Source organism: Aquarana catesbeiana, linkage group LG08 (assembly GCF_042186555.1).
Source record: "Aquarana catesbeiana isolate 2022-GZ linkage group LG08, ASM4218655v1, whole genome shotgun sequence".
Taxonomy (NCBI): domain Eukaryota; kingdom Metazoa; phylum Chordata; class Amphibia; order Anura; family Ranidae; genus Aquarana; species Aquarana catesbeiana.
The window spans coordinates 94,163,025-94,178,251 of record NC_133331.1 but is presented as its reverse complement, the minus strand read 5'-3'; the positions used below and the strand labels follow the sequence as shown (position 1 = coordinate 94,178,251).

Sequence of the window (15,227 nt, the reverse complement as noted above, 5' to 3'; positions counted from 1 at the left end):
ATTCAGAGATCTGCACAAGGGTAGCAGCTCTCTTGGCTCTCTCCCTCCTCATTGGCCCAGAGACAAAAGCAGGAGCCATTGGCTCCTGCTAGTCTCAAACGCAGAGCGTGGGGGTGGGGCCAAGTCATGCTCTGTGTGTCAATGGACACACAGAGCCAGTTCAGGAGCAAGCAGGCACGAGTGCCCCAATAGTAAGCACTTGCTATGAGAGTGGAGGAGAGGAGGATTAGAGCTGCTCTGTGCACAGAGCAGGTAAGTATAACATGTTTGATTCTAAAGGAAAGCTTTTATTTTATTTTTAAAATAGCAATGTAATCCTATGAAGAGTTTGTACTCCACTGGAATATGGAGAGTGCACAGTGCATGCAGGGGCCCACCACACATGATTCTGATACGCAGCCCTCTGACCTCATCAACAATATCTTGTTGTATTATGCACTGTAGAACACTGCATTGGGTAGCCCATTCAAAATAAATAGCCAGTAACGCATTTCAATGCATGAAAATTTAGGGCATGCTGCATTTTTGTAGTGCAATGCACCACAACACATATAGTGTGCTGCACTGTGTTGCAGTGCAGGGGAGTTCTGGAGGTGCCTTAAGGGTACCATTCAAATAGCAATGGCAGCACAACGCACCTCTGCATGCATGCCCATAAGAAGCCTTTAGCTTGCATGAAAACTTTTTTAAAAGTTCTCTACCTACAAATATACTTGCCTCTCCTGCTGTTGAACACATTTCCAATGCTGAGTAACATCCAGCTGAAGTTTCTTCTGCTACTTCTGGGAGTGTTAATGCACAATGTGAGGGACACCAGAGATCGATTCCTCCCTCTGACCTCCACATCTGTACAGTAGCCCCATAAAGAATGGAAGTCAGCAAAAGGACCGCTGAGTGCTGTGGAGAACCAAGAGATTGGCGTGAAAGTGTTGGTATTGGTAAAAAACTCACCCAGGGTTTACTCAGTGTCAGAGCAAGGACTGTATGATTCTGTGACTACAGGAACATCTAACACTTAGGGGTTCATTTACTAAAACTGGAGAGTGCAAAATCTGGTGCAGCTGTGCATGGTAGCCAATCAGCTTCTAACTTCAGCTTGTTCAATTAGGCTTTGACAAAAAAACCATGAAAGCTGATTGGTTTCTCTGTAGAACTGCACCAGATTTTGCACTCTCCAGTTTTAGTAAATCAATCCCTTAGTACCGTGGTGATGTCAGTGCAAAGGCCTCCATCATCAACCTCCTGTTAATAAGCTGCTTATAGAGCACATTCTTCAGGGTGTGTTTGTTTCATACACCACAGCAATGGTATTTTTACTGTGATATTAGGTGGGCATACATTGTTGATTTTTTTTTTTTGATAAATCATCCTTTCACTAATTTTAACATAACTATAATTTTAATTACATTACATTAATCTGGCCTTAACTGCTAGTTCTTGATGCACTGCATATATGCTTTTTCCACTTTCGTCCTATTTAAAATCATTCTATGTTTCAAAAATGTCAGTTTGTCACAAAGTTAAATTCACAGCTGTCATTTACCAGTTCACCTGCACATGAGGGTGAAAATTGGTTTTGTTGCATTGCAAAGACATTACTCATCAATATACAGCATACAATAGGAATACATGATAGGAAATGAGTTGGTTTATAAAGATATAATTGACACAAATATTTTAGATCTATTTGTGTACAATATATATATATATATATATATATATATATATATATATATATATATATATATATATATATATATATATATATATATATATATATATATATATATATATATACATATACACACATACACACACACACACACCATACAGACTACCCTGCCACCAATCGTACCGTGTGTACGAGGCTTTATTGTCTGTTGTCCTAAAATCTTACCGTTAGTACGTTCCTTTTGACAGTTGTCATCCAACTTTTGGCCAACAAATGTTGGATGACAGGCTAGTAAATTTTTCAGCGGACAACGGTTTGACGTCAGATTTTCGTATGGTCAGTACACATAGCCGTCACACAAAAGTCGAAAGTACAAACACGCGTGCTCGGAATCAATGCTCACCAAACACAAAATTAGCAGAAGAGGCCTAAAATGTGGCGCTCAAGAGCTGAAATTCCTCATAGTACGTTACTACGTTTGTGTTTGTGGCAGGACGATCCTGGCACACATCATTTTGACAAAAATCAGAAGCTTGGTTGGCCATCAATCATACCGTGTGTACAAGGCTTTAAGGGTCATGTGTCTTTGGAGACAAGTGCAAATTTGGGTAAACCATTCACTTAAATTTAACCATGGTGAGAACAGTAATTTTATAGCATTTCCCTCTAAAGTAAGAAGCTTATTTGAAGTTTAGGTTTTGTCTTGTGGCCTAATCAGCAATAATGTTTAGATTCTCAAATAATCTGCTGTACACATTTCTATCCACCCTTACATACATTTTTAAATCTTTTGCATAAAAACAGGGATTTTTGGTTTGCCTTTATTTCAATGCTGACCAACTCCGTCAATATGATCAGTCCCTAGTCAGTCTTTGGCATGCTATTTACCATTAGGTATTTGGCATTTTTCAAAGGTCATATAGTACTAATATGGGTGGGGAAAATTGACATAGTTGGATGAGGCCTGTAGAACCAGGCCTACACTATGATATAGAACTAAAAAATTGTCTATGATCAAAAACAAATAGCTCATGCTTATATATAAGCTTGAAAAATTGCTTCTAACTTTAAGTGAGTGCATTGCAAAGGCTGGGATTTGAACTTCTGGCAGCATAGGGCTGCATGATTGTAGACAAGTTACCTAGCCACTAAGCTGGCTTTAAATTATATATTTTCTGGCAATGCAGGTCTCTTGCAGTGTCAAATAGTAAACTGGTCCATTGTAAACCGTATAAGTCAACAAAGAGATGAAGCTCTTGCCTACAGGATTGGCATAGAGGTTAAGCACTCTGATTATGAGCCAATATCCGCTTGGATGCTGAGCCTGGTTCAAATCTGGCCATTGGCTCCATTGGGAAATTCATCCTGGTGCAAAATAGGGACAAATGTATTGGATGGTGCTTGATAAAGTATGAATTTCTTACACCAGCCGCTCTTCCACAGAGCAGCTTCTTATATGTAGATGGAGACTTATATAGATTCAAGCACAAGTTTTGGAACCCTAGAGTTGAAAGCTGGGACACAGTGTGATAAAGTGTCTTGTCCAAGGTAACAAGGAGCCAACATAAGGTTAAGATCTTATGTCTTCAGGAAGTCTCCCATGGCTATGGTGGCCGTCAGAGTACTTAACCTGCGAGGGGTCTCCTTCAACAGTGGACACCAACATGTGGATTCAAACCCATGCCTGTCAGGAAGTCTCCCATGGCTGCACTGGCCGTCAGACTACTTAATACTACTATCATTGTAGTCAATCAGTCACAAGGGCGACAATAATGTAGAAATTTGAGTTTGTCTTATGGTATACTCAGGATTCAAAGCCTGGAAAACTGTTCTGCACGGTCAACCAAATAAGACTGGGATCCGAACCTGTGGCAGTATAGGCATGCTTGTTTGAAGACAAGTTACCTAACCTCTAAGCTGGATCTTTAGATGATGCATGCTGTGGTAACCTAGGTTTCTTGCAGTGTCAAATGTAGAGCTCGTCCATATTAAACCATATCAGTCAACATAGAGGTGAAACTCTTGTCCACAGGATTGGCATAGTGGTTAAGGACTTAGGTTATGGGCCAAGTGCCTTAATTGAGGCTTGGATGCTGATCCTGGTTCGAGTCTGGGCATTGGCTCAATTGGGAAATTCATCCTGGTGTAATAAGTGCAAAATAGTGACAAATATATTGGACTAGTGCTTGATAAAGGAATGTTTTCCTTTCAAACAGCTGCTCTCTTGCTCAGAGCGGCTTCTTTTATATATATATATATATATATATATATATATACAGGCTGATAGATTCAGCACATGACACACAAGTTGTGGAACCCTAGAATCTTAAGGATTAGAAAGCTGGGACACAGTGTGATAAAGTGACTTGTCCAAGGTCACAAGGAGCCAACATGAGGATAAGATCCTATGTCTTCAGGAAGTCTCCCGTGGCTACGCTGGCCGTCAGAGTACTAAACCTGCGAGGGGTGGCTCCTTCACCAGTGAACGCCGACATGTGGATTCAAACCCATGCCTGTCAGGAAGTCTCCCATGGCTGCAGTGGCCGTCAGAGTACTTAACCTGTGAGCTATGGCTGCTTCACTGTTAACGGCTGAATTTTGTTTGGCTTATGAATGGTTGGCTTTGATACTAAGTTATAGTCAGTCAATAAGCAATAGAGTTTATGAAGCAAGGAACTCAGGACCTGAGCTGGTGGCTTAGAGGGTTATATGTATTATCTCCAATATGTGTTTGGTTGCAAGTTCAAATCTACATGATGCCATTATCTTTTCAATTTGACTACAATGATAGTAGTATATCAGTCACAAGGGAGACAATAATGTAGAAATTTAAGTTTGTCTTATGGTAAACTCAGTATTCATACCCTGGAAAACTGTTCTGCACAGTAAACCAAATAAGACTGGGATCCAAACCTGTGGCAGTATAGGCATGCTTGTTTGAAGACAAGTTACCTAACCTCTAAGCTGGATCTTCAGAAGATGTATGCTGTGGCAACCTAGGTTTCTTGAAGTGTCAAATATAGAACTGGTCCATATTAAACCATATCAGTCAAGATAGAGGAAAAAAAATCTTGTCCAGAGGATTGGCATAGAGGTTAAGCACTTAGGTTATGGACCAATACCTTGATGGAGGCTTGGATGCTGATCCTGGTTCAAATCTGGGTATCTGCTGCATTGTAAAAATGATCTGCTGTAAAATAGAGATAAATATATTGACCACACCTGGATTCATTTTAAGAATGATTGTAAACAGCTGCTCTTGCTCAGAGCAGCTTGCGTTATATAGTAGAGACAAGACCTTATATAGGCTGATAGATTCAGCACAAGTTTTGGAACCCTAGAACCTAAGGATTGACAGCTGGGACACAGTGTGATAAAGTGACTTGTCCAAGGTCACAAGGAGCCAACATGAGGATAAGATCCTATGTCTTCAGGAAGTCTCCCATGGCTACTCTGGCCGTCAGAGTACTTAACCTGCGAGGGGTGGCTCCTTCACCAGTGAACACCAACATGTGGATTCAAACCCATGCCTGTCAGGAAGTCTCCCATGGCTGCAGTGGCCGTCAGAGTACTTAACCTGTGAGCTATGGCTGTTTCACTGTTAACAGCTGAATTTTGTTTGGCTTATGAATGGTTGGCTTTGATACTAAGTTATAGTCAGTCAATAAGCAATAGAGTTTATGAAGCAAGGAACTCAGGACCTGAGCTGGTGGCTTAGAGGGTTATATGTATTATCTTCCAATATGTGTTTGGTTGCAATTTCAAATCTACATGATGCCATTACCTTTTCAATTATACTACTATCATTGTAGTCAATCAGTCACAAGGGAGACAATAATGTAGAAATTTGAGTTTGTCTTATGGTAAACTCAGTATTCATACCCTGGAAAACTGTTCTGCACAGTAAACCAAATAAGACTGGGATCCGAACCTGTGGCAGTATAGGCATGCTTGTTTGAAGACAAGTTACCTAACCTCTAAACTGGATACTCTGATGATGTATGCTGTGGCAACCTAGGTTTCTTGAAGTGTCAAATATAGAGCTGGTCCATATTAAACCATATCAGTCAACATCGAGGTGAAACTTTTGTCCACAGGAATGGCATAGCAGTTAAGCACTTAGGTCATGGGCCAATACCTTGATGGAGACTTGGATGCTGATCCTGGTTCAAATCTGGGTATGTACTGCATTGTGAAACTGATCTTGTGAAATAAGGATAAATATATTGACCACGGCTGTTTTCATTTTAAGAATGTTCTAAACAGCTTCTCTTACTCAGAGCAGTTTCCTTAAATGTAGATGAAGACTTATATAGGCTGAAATATTCAGCACAAGTTTTGGAGCCCTAGAACCCAAGGATTGAAAGCTGGGACACAGTGTGATAAAGTGACTTGTCCAAGGAGCCAACATGAGGATAAGATCCTAAGTCTTCAGGAAGTCTCACATGGCTACTCTGGCCGTCAGAGTACTTAACCTGCGAGGGGTGGCTCCATCACCAGTGAAGCCCGACATGTGGATTCAAACCCATGCCTGTCAGGAAGTCTCCCTGTTCCGCACAATCAACCAAATAAGACTGGGATTTGAACTTCTGGCAGTATAGTGATTTTTGCTTTGTGTGAAGTTATTTAACCCCCTAGGCAAACGCTTTTCAGAGGGCTGCACTTCAAAATGTAATCCTCTTTTGTAACCTGCAAGCTGCCGCTGCTGCTTTGCCAGGTTATCTTTTTTTTTTTTTAAATGATTGTTTACACCTAAGACCAAGATATACTGTAGTAAGTCACACATAATAAGCCCATAGAGCATGTGGATTTCAAGGTAACAAGTTTTGGGTTTGAGGCTTTATCAATATAAGGTTTCTAGCTTTGAGATACATTTTAACCCTTAAGCTTGCTCTTTCAGTCTCGATGCAATGCTCTAGTAGCACCTAATGAAGAATTTTATAGAGATAGAGCTCTTTAGATGCCACATTAAAACCATTGCTCTTGCTAAATATTTCACCACATTTCTAATATTTTTTACGGTATAGATAAAACAATATTTCTGTGCATTAAAACTGCCATGTCTACATTGTCAGGCTAAACTTTGGATTAAAGAGACCTTGATTAGAGTGAATATGTAGCAGGTCTGCAGACATCTTCTGCTAAGAGATATACATTCGTCAGGCTGGTTTCAGATCTTCTTAATAAATCTTTGGAGGAGACAATCGCTTGGCGAATAAATTACTGGAGCATCAACTAGTGCAAGGCAACTATAGAGCAATCTTCATCTTCATAAAGCATATAAGGTATATACAAAGGATTATACAAAGATGGCTTATTGCCTTCCTCCGCTCATCAGAAATTAATTTGTTTATTGAATCTACATGTTAAAGTTAACCATTGATCCTTGAGATGCAGCGTGGTGCGGCAGCAGTAGACATGCACAGTCTGGTTGCAGAGAACAGAACTTGTATTAATATAGAATCCAGCGAGGTGCCTCCATCCCCATTGTACATACAAATGCAGTTTTGCTCATTGGGACTTTAGATGAGCCTGTGCTAAAACATAGTACAGGTCTATTGAGTATATGGCAGCAATAATACTGGAAAAAGGTGTCATAATGCCAAACCATTGGCCTAAATGTACAGATCCATTACATGGTTACATACAGTAATCAAAAAGCCCATGGTAAGTGTGTCATAGCATCTATGGTGACCCAACGCATTTCGTGAGTTCGGTCTCACTCTTCAGGGGTTGACGCATAGCCATGATCTATAAAGTAAAAGGGTTAAAAGATATAACATAGTAATGAATATGGAAATGTATCAGGTAGGTTGAAATGTGGGAATCAGACTAAGGGATCCATAATCACAGAGATGCAGGATGGCACATGCCAAAGTCCCACCGGTAGCCACCAGGGGCGCCTGACCCGGGAGTTGTGGGTAAAGGATCCAAAATGGGCCGGCAGCACAGAACAAGACAGATGGCCAAAACGTGCAAACAGAACCATCCAGCATGGGTCTGCCAGGATGGTGGCTAGAAAAAGAGTGTATATGGGTGATGATGTGCACTAATAATTTATGAAGAATTAAAAAAGATGAAGAAATAAAAATTGGTGAGAAAATAATACATTAATGATTAAATGGCCAAGAGAAACCACATGGTACAATTGGGAATGGTAAAGGTGAACTGCACAGCTGAATTGAATTAGAGTCCACATGTGGAACTAAGTATATGTGTTGTAAAGTATAAACAGCAGTTTGTTGAGGCAGTGACACCCGTGCAAGGAAGTACCCCAGTAATGCAAGGTCAAAACAGGTCAGAAAAGTAAATATGTAGTGACAAATGATGGAGGGGATGGGTTAGTACCTACCTGGATCAAGATAATGCTCACCAAAAATAACATGTGTCCAGTCACCTGGGAGGCATTGCATAGACTGGTGTCTGAACCCTGCTATTTATAGCCCCGCAGGCTCATCATAGGATCCCTCCCAACACTGGGTGGATGATGCCCAGGGGGAGGGACATCCACCTAGTGATCAGGGTGGGGCTCAGTGGCTAGCTGCACATAGAAAAAAACAAATCTATGCCAAAGAAAAACCGACATAGACAAAGATGCCACATATAGAGCCACAGAGATATAGTATCAAATGATTACACATTAGATATCAAAAAGTAGAAAATTTAATGAATATTGGATAAAAAAATGACCAGATACACAAAAACATAAATGTATAAGAACCCTCCACCGTTCACCATCTAAAGACAACGTTGTCAGTAGACAAGCAAATACAAATGAAAAAAACAAACAAACAAACATATAGAGCGTCTTTACTACACGTGCACCACAATTAAAACCATATAAAAGAAGAACTAACCAATCGGATAGTGTGCAATGTGGCAGCAAGCACCGTGAGGCCAGGCAGTCCTTAAGGAGATATGATAAGTAGGGGCAGATGACTGCACATCTCAAAACCAAAGAATGCAAAAAAAATCAAAATCAATCAAAAAATCCAGGAGCAAAGCGAAGGTTTCCCTGCGAAACGCGTTGATGTCATCCCCCTGAGCGTCTGACACTCCGTGCACCTCTGCATCACCGTCCAGGGTCCACGGCACCGACAATCTTCAGGAAAGAGTACAGGACACGGGATCTTGGGTCACTACATCTAGCAGCTATCCACAAACCCACTCTAACGGCACAGAGTCACTCCCCATCTATTCTGGGTGATGGGGCACCGAGCCTGGTGCGGTGTACACTACTATGAGCTAAAATAACTATGAGCTAAAATAGAAGTAATAAACAAGTAACGGCCGGAGAAGGAGAAGATTCCTGGCTCAGCTGCACTGATACGGACTCTACAGGACTTAACCTCTACTTCTATCCCAGCTGATAACTGAGCACAGCAGACATCGGCTGTACTTATATATCTATAATATGGTCTACCTTGTCCATATGTAAGGGTAGATGCTGCACAGATGATATCCTTGTCATCCGTGCTCCTTATGCTGGAATCTGACTTACTTCATGTCTGATCGTATATGATGTTAGTTCATTGATTGTTTACCCGAAACATTCAGATCACCGTGTATGAGGTGGAACCATACCTATCTTTATCCTGCTCCCAGATCTCTCCTGCCATGTCCCTTGTAGCCGTGGACTGCAGCCCCTGGATTTTTTGATTGATTTGATTTTTTTGAATTGTTGGGATTTTGAGATGTGCAGTCATCTGCCTCTCCTCATTATATCTCCTTAAAGACTGCCTGGCCTCATGGTGTTTGCTGCCGCATTGCACACTGCTTATGCAGTGCTTTTTTTAATATGGTTTTAATTGTGATGTACGTGTAGTTAAGACGCTCTATATGTTTGTTTGTTTTTTCGTTTGTATTTGCTTGTCTACTGACAACGTGGTCTTTAGATAGTGAACGGTGGAGGATTCTTATACATTTATGTATCTGGTCTTTTTGTTATCCAATATTCATTAAATTTTCTACTTTTTGATATCTGATGCATAATCATTTAATACTATATCTCTGTGGCTCTATATGTGGCATCTTTGTCTATGCCAGATTTTCTTTGGTATAGATTTGTTTTTTTCTTTAAATAGGCTCTGCCTGACCAGAGATGGCTACCAAAGTCACATGGCACAGCAGCATCCAATTGGATAGCTTTCCCAGTGACCCAGGAAACCAGAGAGGAACCATGTTCAGCTTGACCTCCCCTGCACCTGCCTACAAGGTAATACTTTGGGATTTTTCAAGGTCCTCTGGTTGTTCTCCCTACTGGATAGCTGCTTTTACAACTGCCTCATGCAGATTAGAGATGTAGACACGGCCTCTCCCAGATTAGGTAAAATAGATATTGTAACAGTTGTTTTGCACACAAGTGCAGCCATAATCCTTAACTTTGGCACCGTAAAGTCAACTATGTCTTTGGGTTGACCTGGAAAATATTTGATAGCAAGGGCTGTGTATTAAAGAAAGCAACATCAGCATCACCTGTACTCATAGGGGCAGCCCTAGAGTCTCATTGCAATAGTAACATGAGAAGAAGACTTTACAGTGGTACCAGAAATAACTATCAGCTATTTTTAAGGCCAGACAAAAGTGTCATATGATAGTCCGTGGCAGCAGAACATATTGTGGCAAGGGAGAATTATTAGAAAAAAGCCAAAGGTAAGGATTTAGAAGAGAGGCCTACTTTATTTAAAAAATATGGGCATAAGATAAAGGGCAGCAGAAAAGTGGACAGGCAGGTAGGGTAACCACTGGAGCAGTGTCCACCGTTTTCTATAACTGCTAGAATTTAAAGCTGGCATAGGGGCAGAGGCATGATGATATCACAAACACACCTCTGGGCCAAACAGGGATGCCAAAAACAAGTGAGCCTATTTAGGATAGTCACTCTAAGATGCATACCCTGGGAGGCCATCCCAAAAACTGAAAAAGTTAAGGCTAGACATAATTACAGTGCAATGCTGAAGACCACCACAAGCAAACACAATGGTGCAGGTAAAAGAAAACCAAATGGATATTGACACAAGGAAGCAGATACTAGAAAGAGTTTCACGTTTAGCTACCAAATCATACCTTACAATGTATTCTCAGTGTTTGCCTATTTATGCAATTCAGAGTGAAGACCATCAGAATTAACGGTACAATAAAATACCAGAAATAGATGTGTAATTTCACTGCAGTGGCTTTGCTAAATTCTGTCTTAGAAAATCAGTAAAACATGCACCTTAAAGTGATTGTAAAGGGAAAAAAATTGTTATTTTCTAAAACAAACATGTTATCCTTACCTTCTGTGTGCAATGGTTTTGCACAAAGCGACCCAGATCCTCCTCTTCTCTGGTCCCCTGCCAGTGCTCCTGGATCCTCTCCCCTGCTGAGTGCCCCCCATAGCAAGCCGCTTGCTATGGCAGCACTCACAAGGGCTCGATCCTGAAACACAGGCGGTGCCCCTTCCTCACTAGCTGCTTTTGACAGCAGCAGGTAAAAAGTAAGGTAAGGTAAAAAACATTCTGCCTTTAGAACCACTTGCCAACTGTGCTATAGCCAAATGATGGCTACAGCGCGGTCATCCAGTTCTGGAAGGTTGTCTATTGACATCCTCCCAGAACTGCGCCCACCGCAGCATGCACCCGGCACGCTCTGTGATTGCTGTGTCCTTAGGACACAGCTGATCACAGATCAGGGTAAACAGCCAATCACAGTGGCTCTTTACCACGTGATCAGCTGTGTCCAGTCACAGCTGATCACAGTGTAACCACACTTGCCGATTATCGGCATTCCTTTCCTCACGCTGTCACACCGTGAGGAGAGGAGAGAGATGGTAACCGGCTAGTGTGAAAGGAGACATCTGCCCTGATGATCAGTGCTGCCGATCAGTACCTCCTCATCAGTGCCGCCTATTAGTGTATCCTCATTAGTGCCCACCAGTGCTGCCTCATCAGTGCGCATCAGTGAAGAAGAAAAATTGCCTATTTGCAAAATTTTATACTAAGAAAAACTTATTTTTTCAAAATTTTTGGTCTTTTTTCGTTTGATTAGCAAAAAATAAAAAATTCAGTGGTGATTAAATACCACCAAAAGAAAGCTCTATTAGTGTGAAAAACATTCATTTGGGTACAGTACTGCATGACCGCACAATTATCATTCAAAGTGCGACAGCGCTGAAAGCTGAAAATTGGTCTGGGCTAGAAGAGGATAAATGTGCCTCCAAGTGGTTAACCTGGAAGTTTGAATGTTTGCAGGGAACCATATATACACTATAACTGTTTTTCACCTGGTGCTCTCATGCTTCTGTATTGGAAGCATGTAACATTCCACCCCTAAGCTCCCATGAGAAATTTCATGCCAGTCTTTTTCCGCTTTTATCTAATTTAATTAGGTCATCCATGCACTGTGTGCAGTAAAAAGCTCTTACTGCATTCTTTACAATTCATACCTAGTTGGACATGGCCAGAGCATGAATAAAGAGGAACACACAACACCCACAATGTATTCCAGAGTCAGTGTATTTGATTATAAGGCAGACTTTTGTCATAATGGAAATCCTATTCTGGAAAATGTCCACAGCTGTCATCAATATACACTATATTGTCAACATGAACTTTAATGACATCCCAGTCTTAGTTCATAGGGTTTCTGTATTGAGTTGGCCCACCCTTTGCAGCTATAACAGCTTCAACTCTTCTGGGAAGTCTGTCCACAAGATTTAGAAGTGTGTCTATGGGAATGTTTGACCATTCTTCCAGAAGCACATTTGTGAGGTCAGAAGGCCTGGCTTGCATTCTCCACTCTAATTCATCCCAAAGGTGTTCTATTGGGTTGGGGTCAGGCCAGTCAAGTTCCTCCACCCCAAACTCACCCCCATCCATGTCTTTATGGACCTTGCTTTGTGCACTGGTGTGCAGTCATGTTGAGACGGGAAGGGGCCATCCCCAAGCTGTTCCCATAAAGTTGTATGATATTGTCCAAAATGTCTTAGTATACTGATGCCTTAATGCCGCGTACACACGGTCGGACTTTTCGTCTACAAAAGTCCAACGGACGCTGACGGACTAAAGCTGGCTGGTAATCCGATCGTGTGTGGGCTTCTCCGGACTTTCAACGGACTTTTTTAGCCTCAAATCCGACGGACTTTAGATTTGAAACATGCTTCAAATCTTTACGTCGTAAGTACGACGGACCCCGAAATCCGCTCGTCTGTGTGCTAGTCCGACGGACAAAAACCCATGCTAGGGCAGCTATTGGCTACTGGCTATGAACTTCCTTATTTTAGTCCGGTGTACGTCATCACGTACGAATCCGTCGGACTTTTGTGTGGTCGTGTGTAGGCAAGTCCGTTCGTAAGAAAGTCTGCCGCAAGTCCGCCGAAGGTACGTCGGAAGTCTGTCGGACAGGCTGTCGGACTTTTGTAGACGAAAAGTCCGACCGTGTGTACGCGGCATAAGAGTTCCCTTCACTGGAACTAAGGGAACAAGCCCAATCCCTGAAAAACAGCCCCACACCATAATCCCCCCTCCACCAAAAGATTTGGACCAGTGCACAAAGCAAGGTCCATAAAGACATGAATCAGTGAGTTTGGGGTAGAAGAATTTGACTGGCCTGCACCTGACCACAACCTGATAAAACACCTTTGGGGTGAATTAGAACGGAGACTGTGAGCCAGGCCTTCTCGTCCACATCAGGGCCTGATCTTATAAACACGCTTCTGGAAGAATGGTCAAACATTCTCATAGACACTCTCCTAAACCTTGTGGACAGCCTTCCCAGAAGAGCTGAAGCTGTTATAGCTGCAAAGGGTGGGCCAACTCAATATTGAACCCTACGGACTAAGACTGGGATGCCATTAAAGTTCATGTGCGTGGAAAGGCAGGCGTCCCAATAATTTTGACAATATAATGTATGTGTGTTTGGCTGCTCTACCATCAAGGACAATTGTCACAATTTTTTTTATGCCAATTCTAGTAACAAGGGCAGGTGAGGGAAACTGACACCAGAGGCCTGATCTGCGTTTGTTTTTAAAATAAACCTGTGCCCATGCTGCGCACACAAGTCACATAACTTACCGGTAATGAAGTATGTCCCATGTCCTGCAGGCTAATGATTGCTGTAGAAATCTTCTCTCAAATGATACCTGGTACCCCACTATTCCAACAATGCAGCAATTTAGAAATTGGATGAAAGGTTTAGCACTGGGAAATACTTTTTGAAAGATAAAAAGTGCATTTTATATACAACTATATAGATGAGACCAACACGAGGGTCAAATGAGGAGGAAATAGGGACAGAGGGACTTTGTTTCAAATTAGGGACAGTCCCTCGAAATCAGGAACAGTTGGGAGCCATGCAGCCCTACAGGGGTTAATAGCTTCAGTGATACAAAAAAGAGGGCTAGCTTTGCATGAGAAGAAGTCCTGATGGGCACCCACCCCTTTGTCCTTTCCTCCACTGACAAAAGTCCTTGAATTGTTTCCACAAAATGCAACACATTCTCTGAATTGGGAAGAAGATCCATCATTAACCGGCCTCTCCCCCATTTACAGAACTTGTTACATTCTCTGAAAATGGTGCAAGGAATTTTATTATTGGAGGAGGGGGCAGGAAGGTGTGGGAGCTGTTGGGACCTTCTTGAATGTAGTGCAATGTTAGACCCAAAGCTGCTGGGGGTCATACTTCATTACAGTTAAATGTAGCAAAAAAAAAAAAAGTTAGATAACTTCAGCTTTAATCCCATGTCATTCCATATAATGTAATATTGGCAATATTGTGTTTTTGTATTACAGTGGCATCTCCTGCACTTAGACCTGCCAGATATGACACACTTCCGAGGAAGCATCTTGTTACTCCGGTTCCAGGTCAGAAATAGTTTAACCAATATATTCCTTTTTCTTTTTACCTAATTCACCAGACAATGCCATTTCAGCTGCAAGGCTATTCAATGATGGTCTGTGTAGGTCTAGTGTAGAGCTGTACCAAGAATGGCCAGCAGAGGTCACATACTGACTGTATGAAGCAGCGTGTTGGTGACATAAGGCTTTAAGCTTAAAAAAAAAAAAAAAAAAATGCTGGAAAAAATCACTGGGTAAAAAACACTGGTAATAGCTTTTTGTAGAAGCGTTTTAGGAGCGTTTCTGCTTTAAAAAACACTCCAGGAAACTACAAAAAGTATTTTTTTCTGCTCCTAGACGCTGAAGCTCAAAGAATGCTAATAGCCTAAACTAGTGTGCATGGACACATAGGATAACACTATTTAGCTTCTAGGAGCAGAAAAAAATGTTAATAGCTTCTAGGAGCTTAAGAAAATGCTAAAGGCATGGAGCCTTAGTGGTGTATTAAAGTGAAGAATTTACTCTGAAATAACAGAGATGAGTAGTAAAAAAAAAAAAAAAAAAAAAAAAACACGTTTAGGTTTTGGATGCATTCATGCTGCCACTGAGACAGTGTTTGAAAGTTTTGGGGGCCAAAATTTGTAGCTAATTGTTTTTGTTGGGGGGGGTGTTAAAGTTTATCCAATACATACAAAAAAGTTTTGGCTGGACATGAAAACTGGTTGGATAAACGCTTGAAT

The 15,227-nt window shown here is 41.5% G+C and overlaps 1 protein-coding gene across 1 annotated transcript in view; it reads left to right on the top strand.

Annotated features, from left to right (window-relative positions):
• PDZD7 (PDZ domain containing 7) overlaps window positions 1-15,227 on the top strand; it is a 135,070-nt gene that overhangs the window by 113,845 nt on the left and 5,998 nt on the right. The window contains exon 13 of the mRNA XM_073596166.1: window positions 14,443-14,514. Within this exon, the coding sequence (XP_073452267.1) occupies window positions 14,443-14,514 (72 nt within the window). The remainder of the gene's footprint in view (window positions 1-14,442; window positions 14,515-15,227) is intronic.